This window comes from Puntigrus tetrazona, chromosome 14 (assembly GCF_018831695.1).
Source record: "Puntigrus tetrazona isolate hp1 chromosome 14, ASM1883169v1, whole genome shotgun sequence".
Lineage (NCBI taxonomy): Eukaryota > Metazoa > Chordata > Actinopteri > Cypriniformes > Cyprinidae > Puntigrus > Puntigrus tetrazona.
The window spans coordinates 6,690,491-6,711,790 of record NC_056712.1 but is presented as its reverse complement, the minus strand read 5'-3'; the positions used below and the strand labels follow the sequence as shown (position 1 = coordinate 6,711,790).

General features: G+C 38.2%; 2 protein-coding genes, 2 long non-coding RNA genes and 1 pseudogene across 4 annotated transcripts in view; 4 read left to right on the top strand and 1 right to left on the bottom strand.

Annotated features, from left to right (window-relative positions):
* Positions 1–7,304: 7,304 nt before the first annotated feature.
* LOC122357255 lies at positions 7,305–9,929 on the top strand (annotated as a pseudogene).
* Positions 9,930–11,022: 1,093 nt separating this feature from the next.
* LOC122357332 lies at positions 11,023–11,477 on the top strand. Its single transcript, XR_006252456.1, has 4 exons — positions 11,023–11,089; positions 11,186–11,216; positions 11,302–11,358; positions 11,446–11,477. It is a non-coding gene; the product is annotated as an uncharacterized LOC122357332 (long non-coding RNA).
* A 22-nt stretch (positions 11,478–11,499) lies between these two features.
* Positions 11,500–16,058, top strand: LOC122357331 (testicular haploid expressed gene protein-like). Its single transcript, XM_043256683.1, has 5 exons — positions 11,500–11,575; positions 12,980–13,108; positions 14,151–14,292; positions 14,383–14,517; positions 15,460–16,058. Exons 2-5 carry the CDS (start codon positions 13,011–13,013, stop codon positions 15,571–15,573), a joined length of 489 nt encoding a protein of 162 aa, XP_043112618.1. The 5' UTR covers positions 11,500–11,575; positions 12,980–13,010; the 3' UTR covers positions 15,574–16,058.
* A 1,670-nt stretch (positions 16,059–17,728) lies between these two features.
* Positions 17,729–21,300, bottom strand: part of LOC122357186 (homeodomain-only protein) — a 3,845-nt gene continuing 273 nt past the window's right edge. The window contains exons 1-2 of the mRNA XM_043256465.1: positions 21,186–21,300; positions 17,729–18,045 (exon numbers count right to left, since the gene is read on the bottom strand). The exon at positions 21,186–21,300 is cut by the window's right edge and continues 273 nt beyond it. Of these exons, the coding sequence (XP_043112400.1) occupies positions 17,968–18,045; positions 21,186–21,300 (193 nt within the window). The 3' untranslated portion in view covers positions 17,729–17,967. The remainder of the gene's footprint in view (positions 18,046–21,185) is intronic.
* Positions 18,667–21,300, top strand: part of LOC122357187 — an 8,298-nt gene continuing 5,664 nt past the window's right edge. The window contains exon 1 of the long non-coding RNA XR_006252434.1: positions 18,667–20,057. This is a non-coding gene — a long non-coding RNA (uncharacterized LOC122357187). The remainder of the gene's footprint in view (positions 20,058–21,300) is intronic.

The window sequence follows — 21,300 nt, the reverse complement described above, 5'->3', positions numbered from 1 at the left end:
TTTGAATAAACTGTAGAGTCTGCTGAACTGCTGGTAAATCATGTTTCGCAATCCAAACCAATCCAGATTGTTTACTGTCAGAAAAACCTCAAATGGTGACTTGCTGCCTTTTGGTTTACGCTCATAAAATCTGCTGGAGTGGTGAAGTACTTTACCTTTGCTTTTGTTAATGAATTAAATGAATTGGGATTACATTGCAAGTGTATGTAATGCTATGAACTTCTATCCACATAATTCATGGAGTCACCAATACACTTTCGCCAGCCTTTATAAGGTAAAAATCAACTCTTCCACTACACAGTTTCACTTTGAGTCTCTGCAGCTCATAAGAATAATGCGAATTGGCTACAGAAGAACCAAGGAATGGAGTCAATCAGTTGCTGTTTTATTTATTTTGTTTTCTCTATTTTCTCTCCAGGATTGTTTTGAAAGTCTCTGGCTGAGGATTCTGTGAGATAATTTATCCATAATTTCGATCTGATGAGCATTGCGACTTTTATATGAATTGAATTATTTGTCATTCATTGTAGATTATCTAGAGATATGGCGGGGAGAGGATATGGAGTATAGACATGCCATCCCAGTGCTCTGTGGGTAAAACTGCATGATGCAGCTACCAGGCAGAACAGAAGGCTGCCCTTCAGCTCTACAATCAAGTCCTTAAACTCAAGTGTGTATTTACAAACTCACAGCATTAAAATACTCAACAGGTGACTCAAGAAATGTACTGCGCCAATGAAATGTACCGCCAAGATGGAGAAGCGGTTTGTTTCTTCTTCCAGGAGCAGGTTTGGATAAATGTAGTATCACTTGCACATCTGAAGTGAATAGATTGCACGTCAGAAGGAGAGCCCAAACAGCAGATGCGCGTAATCCCACTCCAGGCCATCAGTTAGCATCTTATGTAAAAAGCTGCATGTTTAACTTCCAGACCATTGCCTCTAGCTAAAAGTCCTCTATCCATATCATTCCACAGACTCCAGTGAAAGAGAGTGAAGTATGTACATATATTAAACACTGTTTACAAATGACTGAGTCTAAACTATTCCTAAGCTAAACTATATACTCATATATGAATATTTTTGATGTATAAGCAAGTGGAAAGCTTTTTTTCATTCTTTTGGACTTTTAAGATTGGAAACCAGAGAAAATTCTACTTAATAGTGAGTTTAGTTTTAGAAGGTTTTTTTTTTTAGGTATTTCATTTCATATATCATTAACTATTAGAGTGATCTTTACATTACTTGTGGATTATTAATGATGTTATCATCAGCTGTTTGAATGCTCTCAATCCCAGTGACACCCGATACAGCTGAGCGACCAAATGATGAATTTCTCAGATGTATGTGCTATGGAAAAAAAAACAGATTAATCTATGTCTCTGATATCCTGAGGGTGAGTATTTGTCAGTAAATTTTTAGTTTGCAAAAAATTTAAGTAAATCTGATGTTAGGATGAGAACTAAAATCCCAAAAAGAACTTAAAAGCTAGCATGAAAAATCTTACTATTTAAAACTAATATAAAAATCTATTTAGCCTAGGTTTTATGCAGTCACTGTCATTTTATTGTATTCCTAACTTCATTCTCGTTTCTTTCAGCTACTTTGAATTGCATTTTCCACTAGAAATAAAATGCATTTTTATATATTCCTTAATTAAGGTTCTTCGCATTGGAGGTTTTTGTGTTTGTCTTTTGTATTCAAGGCTGTCAGATGTGAATCTGCTGGCTGTGACTCATATCTTATCATCACCATTAACAGGGTAAATAATATAGAACAAAGCCCTCCTCTAAATGTTACTCCACGTTAATATCGGCTGAATGGCCAAGTTAGACCCTCGACTTATTTCCAACTGTTGTCTTTATCGATGTTCTTCCCAGGACTAAGAACGTATTAGGCTCAAGAAGAGGTAAAACAGACCAGTGCTGAAGGGTTGTGAGCTAAAACCCAGCAAAAAATACAGCTGCAGGCCATTGAAATCAACAAAGCCCTGCTGTCCATGTACACTAACCAGGTGATCACCCAGTTAGTTTTGCACAATATGCTTTCTTCCAGATGTGACCTCTGAGCTTCTCTGTTTTTCGCCTCTCTTAGGCTGATCAGTGCAATAAAATGTTGGCAAGCCTATAGGCCCAGAATCCAGGTCACCCCAGACCCCACGTTCTGATCAAGGTGGCCCAGCTGTGCCGAGAAAGCATAACAACAAAGCCATAGAGCTCTTGCAGTGTACTTTTGCCCTCCTGGCCTCTTTCTTTTCTGCTGTCTGTAGGCGCTCTGTAATCGTTCGGTCTCTCCTGCAGCGGTTTTCAGACCAGCACCCTGAAAGCGCTTCTGGAATCAAACTCACCATGGCACAGCTCTACCTGGCGCCAAAGTGCGGGTGCAAACCAAACACACGCTCTTCATACAGAGAGCAGAGACTGAACGTACAAGGATGGATGTTTACTTGAAAACCTAACTCTGTGTATGTCTCCAACAGGTCATGTGACCAAAGCCTCAAGACATCCTGAAGTCAATAGGGAGATTAAATACAAACCAGGAATGGTGAGATTTCATCTGCTTTTTTGGTTATTTTTTGAAGGAGTTAGTGAGTTAAGATGATTACGATGAATCTGAATTAGATTTGTTAAAGAGTTACAAAAGTGTTGAATTTGTTAAAGGTGATTTAACAAACTCACATTTATATTTATATAAACACAACAAAAAATGAATTATGTTCTTACGTACATCAGGTATTTAATATAAAGCAAATATTAGTTAAAATTACAAAGTTATAAATGTGTGTACTAAATTGTATAAAATTTGTGAAAGACTTGGCAAATTATAAATTCAGAAAAAAATATTTAAGCTGTTTTATTTGTAGAAATGTGTATATATAACTGGTTTAATTAAATATATAAGAATATAGTTTGTTAAATACATAAATATAAATGTGTATATATAAAGATGATTTATTATTATTATTATTATTATTATTAATAATAATAATGTTAAAATATAGTAATATAGTTTTTGAGTAAATGTAATGGAATAAGTTTCACATCTGAGTGTGGAAGGATTTTTTGTTTCTTACAAGGAACCAAATGTTAATTGCATTACAAGGTACTATATTTATTATAACCAAAAAAAGAGATAGTATTTTGATGTTTTAGCAGTCCATGGCTATGTAATGTATATTTTTAAATGTTATCCTGTTTGTTTATCGAATAGATTTCCGCTCTGGTCACGATGTACACGCATGAAGAGGACATCGACAGCGATTGACGCCTTCACTCTGCCGATCCAGTACTATCAGTCAGAGCAGGTAAACCAGAGCGATGGTGCTTCAGCCACACTTCATTTATCTCAGAACTACGTGAATTATATTTTACTCCACCTGCTCTCAGCCGGGTCTGCCATCCACCTCTCTCTGTGCGGGAGGCTGCCAACTACAAGCTGAAATACGGCCGTAAGAAGGAGGCCACCAGCGATCTGGAGCAGCTGTGGAAACAAAAATACAAATGACGTCCACACGCTTCAGCCCAGCTCATCTCTGCCTACTCGCCGTGGATCAAGACAAGGCCAAAGCGCATCCTCAAACATGCCGCTTTTGTACTCAATCTCAGCAGGAAGGTTTCCTTTTACTTCTCTCCAGGTTCCTGACTGACTATAAATGTATTTGGAAAAGGGCTCAAATGCTGTATGTTCTGCACTCTCGTGTTTTCCTGAGCGCTTGGTTTTATTCAGTCTGAGCAAGCATCTGCCTTCCCGGACACCATGTCCTTCAGCGTGGACGTGATGAACTGGAGAACTCAAGACGAGCCAATGCGTGACATCAGGAAGAAACCTGCCAAAGTCGTGGGCGAAAGCCAGCCTAAAGAACAGGGTAACGCACGCCTTCATTTTGATGTTTGTGACTTTCAGGGTTTTACAAACAAGGGTTGCATTTTAAGAACCCAGTGTGAGTTAGGTTAAGATTATGTTAAGATTTGCACAATTTCCGATATGGCCTTATAGAAGTTTCTGACGCTTTCATCAGTATTTCTGCATAAAAGATTTTGAAGCTATTAAAGACATAAATATTCATATTTTAACATGCACTTTAAAAATAAAATTGTTATTAGGCCTGTAATTATTACAAAAAAAACATTTTAAATAAACAATTGTAATTGGTATACTTATATATTAATTAATAAAATTAGTTAAAATAAAAATAAAACATTAAAAATAATCCTAAAACTATCAAAATAAAATTAACTATTTAATTACATTTATATATAAAATGTCTAAAATAAGTAGTGTTTTTGTCATCAGTATTGAACACAAGAAAACCTAATGTGTTTTTAAATATTAAAAAATGAAATTGTTCAAACTTATTACACTTATTTCATTATTAAAATATTCAATTAAAATCAAGGCGGTTTAAGTGAATATTTTATGTCTACTGGTTTTGGATAACATAAAGGTAAAAAAACACTTGACATTTCTAGCCTGTATTTACAGTTCTATTGCTCTTTGTTCATTAAACGCATTCTTTTTTATTTCAGTTCGCAGATGCTAAAAGAAGAAAAAGAAAGAAAGGTATGTTTGTTGCTGATCTCGTAGCATTTTATCAGCGCCAGCATCTGAAAACAAAGTTGTTCATATTTTGTGCTTAGGTAAGCTTCCTAAAACTACGACCCCAAATCGACCCCTGACCCCAAGCGCTGGCTGCCGAGCGCGCAGCGGTCCTACTACTGAGAGCAAGAAAAAGGGCAAGAAGAAGGAGCAGGTCGGCCGCGGCACACAGGAGCTACGCCAGGAGCGTCAGCAGAGCTGTAAGTGTGCCGTACTGCTTTATCTGCAGCATATACTACTAGAGTTCTTAATTGAACAATAAAAACGCTATGTTCAAGTGCTGGCCATAAATGAAGGGAGTCCATGATAAATCCTAAGCAGGTCTAACTACATGCACTGGGTGGCGCTTCATGAGCGTGTTTGATTGATTTAATCAAAATGAACTCACTGAATGGAATTACTTCTGATCAAATTAATTAGTGAAAATTATTTATCGTGAAAAATTTGCACCACAATATGAAATAACATAACACAGTGGGCTGAGGAAAGACTACTGTTGTATTATACATGCGCATGCATATATATATATAATATACATATACACACACACACACATATATTATATATTTTTAATAAATAAACCCAAATATTCAAATGCAATATTTTTGGAAAATGCCCATACTACATGCCAGTGTTGTTTCAGTATCATCAATATCATATTATTGTTTTTAATCAATATTTTAAATTAAAATAATAGTTTAAAATAGCTTTACAGAGGTCTTTAAAAAATAAACTAAAAATAAATCTATATATAATCTCTCTGGTTTGTTTAAAGGTGTTATGTACTTATGCATAATTTACTGTTAGTATATTTGTAAGAATTTAAGATAATAATATTATACTTTGCACAGAAAATAAACTAATTATTTCTTAACAATATATATTTTTTTAATATTCAGCATTTATAATAATAAAGCACGCCAGTAACAAGAACAAGAATGATGAACCCTAACCCTTACAGCATTTAGCCCAGTATTCTTGCGCCAAAAAGGATTTGAACATTTAAAAAGAGGTTAAAATATTAATGTTTTCGCTTTGAATTCTTCAGCGACGCCAGTAAAGCGCCCAGCAGCCCGCCCCACCTCCTCGACCTGGCTCAGGAACAGGAACGCCCCACTGCGGCCAACGCGCTTCCCCGAGACAACAGAAACCCCGGCCCCGGGAGCAGCTCCTTCGCAAGAAGGTCCCGCAGAAGAAGAAGAAGGAGGGAAGGGAGGGTGGTAGACGGAGACCACGCTCTGGTCCTGACAAACCCATGCTGCAATCATGAAGACGCCACCTGCTCCAGTGGCCTGGAGGACGAATTACAACGTTTTAGTCTTTGATTCTGAAGGTTGAGGAAAAGGAATTTGATTTTCGAGTCGAGCGGCGCGTGTCGTCAAAACGTTTTTTTGTTGTTGTTTTTTTAACCATCCAACCCACTGTGTACACGCATTAATATCGATGTTAAAGAGTCTGGGGCATTTCTTCTTTTGTTTTTAATTTTATTTTAAAATATTTCCCCCACCACCTGTGTGTTCTGGACCTGGGGGATCTCTGTTGATCTTTTGTCGCTGCTTGGTACGTGAACGCTTAATAAAGCAACCTTGCATCACGATAGAGGCCGTTTATGCAAAGCAGAGGTATTTATTTTTCAAATCCAGTGCTCAACCCTGATTATAATTTGAACGCTCTTTGGACACAGGTCTCCAGTGTTATGTCTTAATAAAGAGATTTCTGGAAAAGCAATGAACTCTATAGGTCTTGCTGCTTTGCATGTATATAAACTCCTTAAGATCTGTTGTCATAACTATGCAGTAAATATAACCGTTCAAGCATTAAAAACGCTGTTCTTTTTTTTTTAATGCACCGGCCAATTTAGAGACTTAACTAATTTGCCTCCTTAAGGTCAAACCTCTTTACCTTTAGTAGCATTTGCATTAAGCAGACTTTGGTTTTATTCTTATCTATATAGAGTTTGTTCATATATAATTAGCTGGATGTATATCAAATGTTGTTCCGTTTACTTCTGGCTGGCGACAGGTTTGAAGTGATAAAAAGAGCAGTCCACAATTTCTTCTATAAAACTCTTCAGAGTCAATAAAACAAGAATTCTGAACAATTATTCAATGTTTAGACGTCAACACTATATTACTGAATGGGTCAGAATTATTGAATTTTGTCTTACACCAAAAATCCTTAGGATATTAAGTAAAAATCACGTTTCATGGCGATATATATATTTTTTTCTGCTATAAATGTATCAAAACTTAATTTATGATTGGTAAAATGCATTGCTAAGAACTACATATGGACAGCTAAAAGGCATTTTTCAATATTTCCTCACAGATTTTTAAATAGTATCTCAGCCCGATGTTGCCCCATCCGGACAACCAAAACATCAATGCTGTGTTGTTTTTAGTATGCTTGCATTTTATCGAAGTTTAAATCATATTTAGCAGGTGATGTATTTCTCCAGCAGGCGGCGCTGTGTTTCGAGCGCCATCTGCTGGAAGTGTGGCGCATTACTCGCTCGAGCCAAACACGGACGAGCGTGCGACTTTAAATTAAACAGACCGGCTCTGGGCGGCAGGTTGAGATTAGTTTATCTCAGGAGATTATTTGAGCTTCGACTCCGCTGGTTTAACCAGAAGAGCACAATCTCTCGCGAGCTGTCGTGATTACCTCACATCTCACGAGACCCGCCGCTTTCGTTGTTGATCTCAGGAAACGCGAAAGCTCGGATGACACCTTTTCCGTTTCGGTGGGAAGACGAGGGAAAAAACACATTTAGCGCTTTTGTAATTCTTCACAAGTAATTCTGTTTTTCGCTCGCGTTATTTCCACTCACCGGAAATACCGACCTCTAGAGTTTCTAATCCACTTGTGGCTCGGCGCCGAGGCCCGCGCGTGGCGCATCATGTCCGGGTGTATGTAAAAAAAGTATCGCGTTTGTTTTACGTTTTAACTTGATTTGATTTGGAGTGACGAATTGTGCGTAGACATGCCCGGTGCGCGCGAGATCGGGTTGGTGGGCGCCGCGCTCGCGCTCACGGGAGGGGTCGCGTGCGCCGTGTGCTATCTGATGAGCAAAACACAAAACCCGAGAAAACTGTCAAAGAGGAGCTGAATGAGGACGGCAGCGGGAAAGAGCACGTGCATAAAGCGACCAAGACCGAAACTGCACTAAAAACGCCCATAATATCCGAGGTTTGTGGAGTTTGGCCCAATTTTATCCTCTTAGATATTCTTTGCTTCCAGTGTTTTGGTTGCGCTCGAGGCCTCAAAGCGATAAATTCTGTCAGAAATTATAATAATTTCAGTTTAGAGTTGCATGTGATTTGAAATGTCATTATTAAATGTTATTTTAATACTTAACAGGCGTTTAATAGATCGTGCATCTGTATCCTTTTAAATAGTGATAATCAGCCATTAAAAATTTTAATATCATTAATAAACACCAAAATATAAAATGCTTAAAAGTATACGCAGATAGTCCCATTTAATATTATGCAACTTTGTTTTTAGAAATATTCATGTTTTTTTTCATTGGAGTAATATCTAATATCTACTGATTGTATAGCAATTTATGTACTAATATATGTACTGTATATATTCCTAAAAAAATTTGTAATAATAATTTAATGCAATAATAAACAATACTTGATTAGGATATATGTAAATAGTTAAACTTAATATTATTATTGTATTACGCTTATTAATATTGTTTTTAAATTTATTAACATCATTTATAACGCTTTGCTTTAAATGCACAATAACAGAAATGTCATGCAATATTGATTCATGTCTTACTAAATGTTTATTATATATATATATATATATATATATATATATATATATATATATATATATATATATATATTACCTTAATCATTGAATTGGTTTATTGTGGGACGTCCTGTAGTTTAATCTGTTTCTGTTCTGTGTGTCAGTATTACGCATGAAGCAGCTTTACTTTCCCATCAAGCTACAATTTCACTAAAGCAATGCCATTTTTGTTCTCTGTGCTGTGCAGCCCAGGACAGGAGGTACTCAGGTGCTGGTTTTGGGTCTGGACGGGGCAGGAAAGACCAGCTTACTGCACTGTTTTGCCACGGGCAGCCTGGAACAAGACGTGTCCCCCACTCAGGGCTTCAACGCCGTCTCCATCAACAGAGAAGAGCTTCAGATCGAGTTCTTGGAGAGTAAATACAGCTCATTTACACACATACTGTGCTTACTGTAGATCAACTCCAGGTCATACAGTAGGTTTGAATCCAAAGGGAATGCATACGCTGATTAAATAAAATATGATTGTTGTTTCAGTTTCATTGATATGCTATTACAGTCTTTGTTTGATATGAATAAAGCATTTAACGTGAGATTTTATTTTTAAAGTTTGTAGTTTTTATTTGCGCTAAAGAAAAAACTCTTCATCAAGTTATAGATTTTTAAAATTAGATTGATATTTATATTGGTACTTAATGGAAGCCTGTTTCCTCCACAGCGGAAAAATAAATAAAAGATAATAAATTGAAATAAAAAGGTAATCGTGAATTTCTATCTTTAAAATCTGACTTTTTGAATTTTAAAAAAATAAAATTCTGAATTATAAGACAATTGCAATTTTAATTCAAAACTTAATTTTGTGATGGTTACAAAAAGCAGAATTGCAAGGAAAAAAACTCTAAATTGTGAGATGAAAACTCTGCGTGAATGTAGAACTAAAACAAAATCTAAATTCTGAACAACAGAGTCCAAATTGTAAGACATGCATTTCCTTTTTGACATTGAATTCTGAAGAAAAAGTGCATTATAGATATAAGGTTGATTTCAAATGTCGCAATTATTTATATATTATAAAAGAAACAAGTTTCCATTTCATTGCGTTTCACTTAATGTTTACTGTTAACGGTAAATATTAAAGTTGAGGTTTTGTCTGATGAAAGCAACTCACTTGAAGCAGACGGGGTGACAGTGTAATGCTAAAATTGTGTCTTTTGTGCTTCCTCTGTCATGCAGTTGGCGGTACGGAGAAGCTGCGTGATTACTGGAGGAATTATCTGTGTAAAGCGCGCGCTGCTGGTGTTCGTGGTGGACTCGTCTGACCCCGAAGCGCTTCCCTCTGGCTAAACGTCTCCTGCACCAGCTCCTGTCGGCTGACCCTGCCTGCCTCTAGTGCTGCTCGCCAACAAGCAGGTGAGAGCGCCCGCTGATCCTCTCTCAGCACGATCCGGCTCGTGGAGCGCGTGTCAGGACCATCTGGGCGCCCCGACGTCAGATTACAGCGCTGAGGCTTTTCCTGGCGACGCGCCGAACACAACATGAGATCGAATTGGCCCAGGAATAGTCCCCGGTTATATTTGCGGGATCTTTCGTGAAATAAGACGTTTTGCCACCGTGTATTGAATTTCAAAATCATTCTGAGTGAATGACATACTCGGCTTCTACATTGTTAAAACAGTCATTTAAAATATTATAATAGACGCTACATATCGCGCAACCCCTGTTCCTGGTCATTTTGAACTAATATGTTTTTGTATTGGGTCTCTTCTCTCTCTCTCTCTCTCCTGCAGGACGTCCCGGGGCCCGTGGGATCACAGATCTTTACGAGCGCTGGATTTGGGTAATGTTGGCGACGGGCACCGCTCAGTGTGATCGGTACTCGGGTGAAGAAGGGAAAGTCTGAGGCCAACGCCGGCGCAAGGCGCTCGTGACCTCATCATAGAGATGATGTCGGACGCTTGACCGCCTACTGTGTGTCTTAAAATTGTTTCCTCCGGTCACAATTATTTAGGGCTTTACGGTCACCAAAGAGTCTTCAAACCAAACGACAACAAATCCGTCCTGTTTTTATAGCGAAGAGAAACTAGTGACACTGAAGCGTCGTCATCGCTTAGAGGATGAAAACGGAGCATTTTGAAAAAGATGCCAAAGATAATCACGTTGTAGTGCTGCTGCTGTTGTAATTGTGGATCGTGGGATGTTTGAATGAGTAAACCGATACGGAAGCGCGTGTGTTTGTGTTGTTTTTGCTAGATGATACCTTAACTGGTTTATAATCCAACTTGTCAGTAAGAATAGCCTCTAAACTAAATATTATATCTGTATATTCATTTTGTAACTTAACGTTTCTGTCTTTAAACATCTTTTTAATGCCAGATGTCAAATAATGAAGATTTGATCAAATTGGTGACGGTCTTTTGATAACCATTAAATATGAATGGAAACGACTCGATGTGTTTGTCGTTTTTGCAACACAAAATCCGTGATGTTACTTTTTAGCATCAATGACATCATTTTTAGAATCTTAAGAATCGCTGAAATGTTACTTCTTGTTCGGCTATGATGTCACGGTCTGTTAGTTAGCTCTTCTTTGATGACAGCAGGACCATGTGACTTTGGTTGTCACGGCAACAGCTTCCTTAGCAACAGGCGGTCTCTATTGTGACATTCAGTAAGCCTTTAGTTTCCCAGGATTCCTTTGGATCTGCACCTGGACAGAATGGACTCGGGTAAAGTATGCATTTAAAAGCCTAAATATAGTAGTGTGCTATTTTCTTTGAAAAACAGATTTATATTAGTTTTTGTTTGTTTTCTATTCCTGAAAGAGCCTGAATTAAAGTCACCCCATTTGGATAGGTGTGTATAAAAAAAAAAAAAATACTTTTATTGCATTTCCTTTTCGTTTGTATTTTTAAGAAACTGATGACATGTTTGCGTGTAGGATTTCATTTCTAGCTCAACCAAAGAACTCCAAGACGGTTTGGGCCACAACACCTTGGTACAAGTTTTTGTATTTTAACTTGATTATAATCCAAAACTGTATTATCAGTCGTGTGTACGGCTATACCTAAAGCTTGTTGTGTAGGATACTGACATGGGGAAACCAGGAATCGATACGACCTCTGTCCCTTTTCAGCACTGACAGCCGTCCCCAGCCCCAGAATAAAGGCTCTGGCCCAGCCTAAGAAAGACTTCTGCCTCCAGATCCAGCTCAGGTAGTGAGAAACAGCACATCAACAAATGTCTTAAAACTTCCATTTTATTCTGTTCTTATGTAGACCTGTAGGTACAGTACTGTTCTAACATTTGTGTTAATGTAGGAAATTACTCCAACTCCACAGGTATCTAAACAACACGCCATTCAGCATTGTTTTGAATTCAACATTACACACCAGTGTTAAATGCATAAACTCCTGCATATATTGCTTTTTATTTAATTGTACCTTAAAATTATACATTCACACGGTCACGTCATTTACTTACCCTGATGAACAAATGAATACACACACACACACACACACATATGTGTGTGTTAAATACAAGCTAAATAAACTGATCTCAAAATCTCAAGACGTGTTAAATTTCCATTATGTAAATATTCTTAAAAATTACGTTTGTTGTCATTTGGACGTTTGTAGGCCTTGCATTATTTTGCTGTTACATTATGATTATATGTTCAGTAACATAAAATGGTCTTTAAAACAACAATAATATTGCTTATTGCAATTATTTCTGGGGCAATATATCACACAATAAAATGTTTTTGTGACTGGGACATAAATATACACAGTACACACACATTATAACAAAATAAACAAAATAAACAAAAACATATTTTGGATGTGATTAATCATTTTGTAGCACTCTTCACAATATTACAGTTTTCATGTATCTGTATTTTTATCAAATAAGTGCAACCTTGGTAAACATAAGAGACTTATTTCAAAAACATTACATAATCTTACCAATCCCAGGTTTTTTTTGAATGGCTCTGTATATGAAGACAGTCGTGTGAGCTCAGGTTTAGCGGTTTCAGCTTAAACGGAAGGAACGTTTAGGTTAATAATGAATGAGTTGAGGTCAGCATTCAGAATCAAGCTTGTTACGACTATTAGTTGGGCTTGTAACTCTTCGTGGAAAACAACCCACAATTCCTGCTGTTCGTTTAAGGGATGCTTTGGAAACATGCAAGCATTTTTGATCGAATATGCTATCAAAAAAAGTTATTCTGCTGTATTTCTCATTCATATTAAAAAGTGCATTAAAATTCTCACATTCTCTGCCCAACTGCCCCTTTTCCGGTTAAAGATGCCCAAGTCCTCTGAAAGAGCAGGTTGTGTTTAAAGCCAGAGATTTTATTAAATAACGGATGAAATGAATTTGGTTTTCTGAGTCCAGCTGGCAAGAGTGTTTCCAGCCTCGTTCACCACTAGAGAGCATAAAAATGTCTCTTATAAAAGCCCATGCTGAGAAATATGGGTGTGATTAGCATAAACAATCTCCGAATCCTGGTCTCACTCGTTCCTAGCGAGCATCCTGTAACACTCGTCCCATTGTCTCGTTTGAAAAGGCGGATTTTCTCTCGGATGTCAGACGTTCCTTCTGCAATCTTCCTGCAGGAAAGAGGAAGAGGAGGAGGAAGAGAGAAGGATGAAGATCTCCCGCCCTTCCTCTCACGCGGCGCAGTACGAGAACGTTGTCCGTCTGGCGACTCCCAAAACCCGAGGAAGAAGCGCCCAGGAAGTGAAGTAAGAGGTCAAACTTTAACCTGCACACAGATCTTTCCAGAACTAAAATTAGCTCCTGCTGAGGAGGAAGCCAAAATTCAACATCTGTTTTTTCAGTAGCGCTCTATGTGTGTGTGTGTGTGTGTGTGTGTGTGTGTGTGTGTGTGTGTGTGTGTGTGTGTGTGTGTGTGTGTGTGTGTGAGAAAGAGAGAAGATGCTGTCAGACAATAGACCACTGTCTGGTGCGTAACCTCTGGCAAGTCTTGTGTTTGACCACAGAAGTCTTTTTAAATCTTAAATCACAATCTCAGGGCTCAGTTTCATCTGCAAGCTGTTCTACAGTCAGTTTTGTTGTCGTGTAATTTCGTTTGTGAAGACTTCATGCCGCTTATGTTTTGCGAGAATCCTGCGGTAAATAAACTGTCTGCATGCAGGCCATTATATTGATTTCTGGACTCAGCTGAACAATTTTTTTTGTAACCTGCAGATTTTTTTCGCATAACATCGTGAGAACGTTTGCTGCGAGCTGGAAGAGAGCTTTTTTATCAAACCAAAGACATTTTTAGCAAACCAAAAGCAGCAGATTTTGGTATATAGATAATATGCCATATTAGAAAAAAAAACAGTTATTGTTACCTAAAACGTGAAATTAACAAAAATATAAAACTAATTTTTTTTAGAAAGTTTATTTTAGCCATGTATGAGGCCTTTTATGTAATTTGCTTGGGTTTTATAAGGCTGCATAGACATATTTTGAAACAAATTTGCCTGAAACCATTAAAAATGTTTTTGGAAGAAGTCTCATACTCGCCAAGATGAAAACTCCTGTAATACTATACTATATACTATTTAAATACATTTTAAAATGTAACTTATTCCTATGATGCAAAGCTGAATTTTCAGCATCGTTACCCGAGTCTTCAGGGTCTTTCTGAAATCATTTTTTGTTATTATTATCAATGTATGATGTGTCGTGTTGCTTAATTTTTTTTGCAAAACTGTCATTTCAGATACATTTGAATGCATCCTTGCTAAATAAAAGTATTCATTTCTTTCTCATTAGTTCTCCTCACTCGTTGTTGTGCGATCATGACTGTCCGATCTGGCACGCTAGTCCCAGTTTAAGGAACGTGGTCGTCTCCCCTCGACTCCTCCAGCTGGCCAACCCCAAAACCAACCACCCCAACTTCACCAGCAACAGACAGGTCCGAACACGCTGCTGCTTAATTCATCGGGAGGATGACTTTGACATATCCAAACCCCCATTCACTTCAGCTTTGTGTGTCTGTGTGCAGAATGTGCAGACGTTCATCTCATGTGCGGCTCAATCAGCCAAGATGACATCCAGACTCGAGCAGCTCTCACTGCCCAAACTGAGAAAGAACAGACACTTCTACGACCCTGGACTACCAGAGAGTCCAATCCGAATGGTAAGAGGCGGGGCTTAACGTCAACGAACACTTCACATTTGTCGTTTTTAGAATTTAGAGGTAGGTGTAGCACCTCTTTTAACGCGGGATTATAAATGCTTTTGTAGACTTTTTAGGGCTTTATTAGAGAATGGTATGGCTAGACGCTTAGCAACTGACAGCCGCATATTAACGTGCTTTGGATATTCACGGTAAGCCGTGCATTGTATAAACATTTCAGTTTTTGAGAAGAAAACATTTAAACGGGGACAGAAAATGTGTTTTGTGGTTTGAAGGAAGTAGAGGGTTTTTTTTACATTTATGGCCCAAAAAGTCAATTTAGGAAATCTTAAACAGATCGTGTGCTACATTTGTCCAATCGATGACACTGACAGCGGAGATAAGTCCACTAACTAGGGGTTAACCCCAAGATGTCCCTAGATTCATTTCATCCAGGTTTTAGAGTGAGCCAGGGTTAACTTGGTGTTAAAATCATGTAGAAATTGTAAATTAAACAAAAACTTATAAACGCAACACTTCTGTTTTTGCCCCTATTTTTCATGAGCTGGCTTTTTCTATGTACACACTATTTCTCTCAGATATCTCTAAATCTGTATTAGTTAGCACTTTTCCTTTGTCAAGATAATCCATCCACCTCACAAGTGTGGCATACTGATATATTTTTGTCCTGAAGGTGAAGGAAGGTCTTAGGGATTTGTAACGACAAGTGGATAAGTAATTGATGACAGAAATAAATAATAATCATTTTAAGAAAGTCTCTGTCAATCCAATCACAAGATGACAACGTAAATACAGGGGTAAAATGGGTCTAAAACATTTTGATTTTGACCAGAGAAAACACATTCAACCGAATTGCTTTCATAGTGTAGACGGGCCTTAGAGAAAAGACGGCCACTCTTTCTGTTGTTTTTGTTGGTAGTGTGTCGTGAAATCTGATTACAGGTGTCTAGAGGAGCAAGAATCGCCACGGCGAGCGCCCGAATCCAAGCTTTATCCACTCCTAAAGCGCTCTCTAAAGACTACATCCCACCCAGAGAACCAACATGGCGGCCCTGAGAAAACAAGACAGACCACAAAGCTGTGGTTTCCAGCACATTCATCAACTGCAGTTATTGTATTTTGTCACTTTCTCACCACCTTCGTTTTCCTATCAAGAGCCTGCTGATTGGTTGAGCTCACGTTGCTTTGGCTCTGGTTTTCTAATCACGCTCTCAGATTTTGACTCTGGACTACTTCTGACTGAAATTTAAGTACTACGTTCTCAGCCTGCTGCCAAACCCGCCTGGCTCCTCAAAAAGGACTGTGTTTTACGCCTATAGTGTTTCCAGATTGTCTCTTTTTTTGGATTTCTGTCTTGCCGCCGTTTTCTGTGAGAAAACCCTGCAAGAGTATCTATGATTATCAGCATCTGGTTTGAACATCGATGTAAGTTTTCATGCCTGGACTTTTATTCTACACATTCACCTAGATTACACTCTGTACTAGAATTATGTGAATTTTATATATATATATATATATATATATATATATATATATATATAATTGAAAAAAAACACACATATATATATAACATTATAATCATCTTAAGAATCTTACTATTGAAATATTTTAATTCATCAGAGATTATGCCTTTTGTGTATCTTTAATGGAATAATTAAAACGGAGTTGTCAGTAACTGAAAAGCTTCTCTTTTTGTATGTGTGCGGACCCTGTCACTACAGGAGCCAGCTGGACTCGGTCCAGATCAGTCCGGTTTTCCTTCTCTTTCTATCTTTTCCTGCTGCTTTCTCAAAGTCTTTCCCATGATCCTCCTCTAACTCTCTTTCTGACCCGTGGGTGACAGATTCCACTCAAGTCTGTCGAGTTGTCGTGGTAACACACAATGCCGCGGCTCTCCATCAGCTATTCAGATTCAGTAAACAGATCTAGTTCCTCTCACTGTATTAACTCATCAAACGGAGGAGTCAGATCCCCTTCAGACGGATGTAGTGGTGAAACACTCGTGCGTAAGTAACGTCAGTGATCAAACAGTAATGGTATTACAACATATATAGTAAAATATTACAACTAAATATTGTGGTTCTGCCTTGTTGTTTGCAACCCAGATATGTATTACCAATAAGGGAGCCCAAGTAGTGCCTCAAACAAAGACCAGGGGGCGGAGACTAGTGCAATCAACCAATTGCAACGTAGCTCATTGCATTGCACTTCCTTTCTCGAATACAGAATAGCATTTTTTTTATTTCCGTTTACCAAAATTTCTACAATGCCTAAAAGTTAAATGTTTTTTATCAGATTCCTCTAACTGTATTTTTTTAATATATTTAAGGATATGCCAGGAAATGTTCAGCAGCGTGTTTGTGTTCAGATTAGCGTCTGTGCTGCAGTCAAATGAACTTGTTTGTTTTTCCGTTGAGGGTGTGGGATGTTTTTATCACACCCCGCTGCTCACACACACACACACACACACACACACACACACACACACACGTCTACTGCAGTCAACTGCACTCTGCCAACCATTTAAAAGTTGCTTCGTCTGTCCGTACTTTGCTGCGTTTAAAGATTTTAATATTTTATGAATTGCTGCCATCAGCATTTAAACCTGCCCGAGGCTTCTCTCTGCTTTCACTGTTTTTCACACAACTCTTTTTTTTTTGTTCACTCTTTCACCACCCTTGTCATCAGGATGTCATTGTAAAAGCTTTTTTGCTCTCCCTAACACATTTCAGATACATTCAGAATAAGTTAACAGAGAAAATGTGCTGTAGCTCTTTCATAAATTAAGAAACTTCATTTCAGATATTAGGCATAATTCTCTAATAATTCCAATAAAGAGCGAAATTGTCATACAGTAAATGAAATGTGCCATTTTCATACTAATATTTGAGTTCGACACATTATTAAGATTTCTTTTACACTTCTATTGAAGACAAATGTGAGATTACTGTGGTCTGTTTTTGGAGGAGAAAAAACGAGAAGCTGAAGATATGTTCACTCGCCCTCCATTTAATCTCATATTAGTGTCGAGCACAAACAATTGAAATGATAAAGAGATATTTATTTGGGGTCATATATATATATATATATATATATATATATATATATATATATATATATATATATATATATATATATATATATATATAAGCGTAATTTTCATTGCTTTTCTATGTTTCTAAGCTGTAAATTAAACCCTGAAAAACAGATGTATTTATATATATATAATGCATTTAGTTTATTTGCTTATATTTAATAGTTAAGGCAATAAAAATAGGCTATATAGCATACACTTTGCAAAAGATTACAACTTTAAAATTAAAAAAATAAAATAAGACCCATATTGGTCTTCAGACTTAAGAAGACATCCTCAAATAAGAAAAGAGAGACAGTGAGACGGTCACCGAGGCATAGAGAGAAAAACATAACAAAGTAGATGAAGATCTTCCATCAGTCCTTCACTGATCCCAGTTCAGCAGGGAGACCCTCTGCTTTCCTCCACTGAGCGTTTCGCATCCTGAACCACTTCTACGGGACAGAGAGAAAGAGAGACAATTGTACATCAGGAGAGATCACATAATTGTAGCAGAGCTTTTCTCAAGAACACTGGAGTGGTGTTTGCGATGTTTTTAATAGGCATGATACCATTTTTGTCAGTTGGAAACATTTTTATTCGATCTGATATTCTGAAAGCTTGAAGTACAATGCATTTTTGAAATAATGTTTCAGGTCCACAGGTCCAAAATTATTTCAAATCTCAACTGAACTGAGGTGTTTTCAGGCCATCGGTCCGATTACGAATGGATTATTTAAATACATGCAAATGTAGCTGAGGCCGTCCATTCCAGCGCGGGTTGTGAAACGTTTGACTTATGAAACTGAGTAAATATGTCACTTTTACGCGCACGCGCTAATCTTAGAGCATCCTAAATTAGATGATTTCCGCAGAAACAGACGGTTGCGCAACAGCTCTGAGGTACAATGATCTTTAACACTAGCATTGCAACACGCTTGCAAAACTCAGTGTTTTACATAAACCGCAAGAGCATATAAAAAGCTCTGCATAAAACCCCCTTCTTTGGTAGGGTGAGCGTATACGTCCGCTTTTTTCTGATTGCGTTTTTATCTGATTCCGAACTGTATAAAAGTCATATTGGTTTCGCACTTGCTGAAGGACTCTAGAGAGGCCAGGAATAGGAAAACAAAGCCAAACATGAGACATTTTAAGCGATTAATAGGCGCAGTCAGCTATTTCGGATAGTAATTTTGTCCATCGAAGAAACACAAACGCCCCATTCTTCTTCAGCAGAGCAACATCAAACGCTGAGTTCGTTTAGGCAGCGGCGCTCATCTTCGCCTCACGAGTTTAATGCGGCCAACTCTGAGCCAAACGCTTTACATCGGAGTATCCACCCATCTCTAACCCTACACAGAGTCTGTGTTTACTAGCAGACACGGCGAGCAGGCACGACCGGTTTACAGAGAGAGAGGCGCACACCTGTTCCTCACACCGCACCCTCTGCGTTCAGGTTTTCTTAGCATTAAAATAATGCAAAGTGGTGAGATCATTTCACCCGGAGTCAGGACAGAGTTCGTTATTCAAACCCATTTTCCCTGCTTCATATTTGCCTATGAAAGAAAGCCATGGACGAGGCGCATTAAGTGCTGCATGCAGCGTTATAAAATAGTACCCTCCCCATTTTTGTCTTGTTTTCTGAATCGTATCCTTAATTCGAGATGCGTTTAAGATGCGAAATAAACAACAAAAAGTCACAGTTTTCCGAAACAATTATTAAAATGAAGTAAACATCTGCCAAAGCCACATGAAAACTGGTTTTCTTGATTTTTTTTAAGCCTATAGAGATACCCGTTGAACATAAATGCATATAAGTGCACTGAAACGGAGCTATTCAGGCCATAAGCTATTTCTTTGTGCTGCTTAATATTTTTTGTGCATATATAAAAAAAAACATTTGCTTGAAACAGGAAGCTTTTGTAACGTTCTAAATGCCTCCATTGTCACTTTTAATCAACTCAATGCATGCTTTCCGAATAAAAGCATTAACTTCTTTCCAAACCCCCCCAAATCTTTAACGTTATATACGTTAAATACATTTAAGCACGACGTAGGCATTCACACACCCCTGAAACGCTGAACTGCTAAGCCTGTTCTATTGTGTAGGGTGATTTATCACAAAGGCGTTCACGTTTTGCATAAATGCACTTGGTTTTTCACGATCACGGTGACAGAAACAGACCAGCCTCAAGAAGGAATGCGATTCCAGTGAAGTCCTGGCTAACTTCGCACCGTCAGCGCTGGAGGTGTTGCTCACGAGCTCCGAGGTAGCCGTTAAACACTGTGAGCAGACGCATTACCGACTGCCCCATTGCATCATGACTCCTCTGTGGGTTTTTCGTTTGAATGATCGTGTTTAGAAATCAGACACAATGCGTTAGGACATGTCGCCCATATCCGTAAGAGGGAAGGCGCGTCCGGAGGCGCTCCGGGTCGCCCATTGTGCTCCGGCGCTCTGTTTGAGGTCAGTGTCGGCTCTCCATTGGCCATTCGCGAGCCTTTGGTTTTTTAACGCTGTCGGCGTGTTATTTTGAGCTGGTGACAGCAAAACAGGAATGAAGACAATGCGCGAGGGAAGCTTGCATCAGGGGTCATGCGGCTTAGTGGGTAAAGATCTGGTGTGTTCAATGAAAAGTTGTAAGTTGACACCCCAGAAGAGTTGATCCATGCACTTTCATTGTGCAATTAAGAGGTTTAACCTCCAGAGGGACTGGATCCGTATGAGCTAAGTCACTTTGAGCATCATTATTTGCTTTAATATTTATTGCTGTTAACTTTCCCCCGAGCAAATAAAGTCAGGCGGGCTGTTATGCAATAAAGGCTCACAAACCATATGTCAAAGCCTACCACGTTGATTGACAAAATGTAGACTGGTATTACCATATTTTTGACACTCACCGTGGTATTATTTTGTTTTAAACATTTGCATTGCAACGAGATGCAAAGGCCATAGTGCAATACATATCACATTAATAATGTTATTGTTTTTAGAAATTATTTTTCAAAATATCAAAACATTAAATGCTGGCTTTTTTTTATTGGCTATGTTAAGGAAAGGCTTAGTTTTATAACTTCGGAAACAACGTTTTATGTTATTTTAAATGTTCTCTAAACTAACTGGTGCTAGACTAATAAGGTTTTAAGAAGAGGCTACTTCAGAAATAAAATAAAAATGATTGTTCATAACTTTGAAATAAGGCTTTAAGACTATTGTTAGCCATATTTTAGGGAACGTTATCATACAGCTAGTCATGTCTGAAAGGTGTGTTTTACATTATCATTATTATTATTATTAACAAAAAAGTACTTTAATTACAAATATGTTTGTATTAAGACATTTCTGTCTACATGCTTTCATGATGATATGTGATATAATTTAATCTGCTTCCCTGAATAATGTGCACCTATTCTGGCTGATGAAAGAATTTTAAAAGAATTAAAAAGACTAAAAGCGACTAAACAAAACGCGAGCGCTGGCGTTCGGCCAATCAGAAAGACGCGGCAAAACGTCAACGCTCCGAGTCGACCAATCAACGTGACGCGTCTTCGGAGCGTTCTGGCGCGTCGCGTCGCGATCTGTCGTTAGACTCACCGCCGTCTCCTCTTCGCTGAGCCCGCACTCCGCTGCGATCAGCATCAGCGTGGCGTCGTCGGGGTGTTTGCTGACCTTCGTGAAATTCTCCTCCAGAACTTTAATCTGATCCTCC

Bases quoted from the DNA above. Each gene is read 5' to 3' on its own strand.
- LOC122357331 (XM_043256683.1), top strand. From the start codon at position 13,011: ATGAAGATCTCCCGCCCTTCCTCTCACGCGGCGCAGTACGAGAACGTT. The intron at 13,109-14,150 runs GTAAGAGGTCAA...CTTTCTCATTAG, and splicing joins AGAAGCGCCCAGGAAGTGAA to TTCTCCTCACTCGTTGTTGT. The intron at 14,293-14,382 runs GTCCGAACACGC...GTCTGTGTGCAG, and splicing joins ACTTCACCAGCAACAGACAG to AATGTGCAGACGTTCATCTC.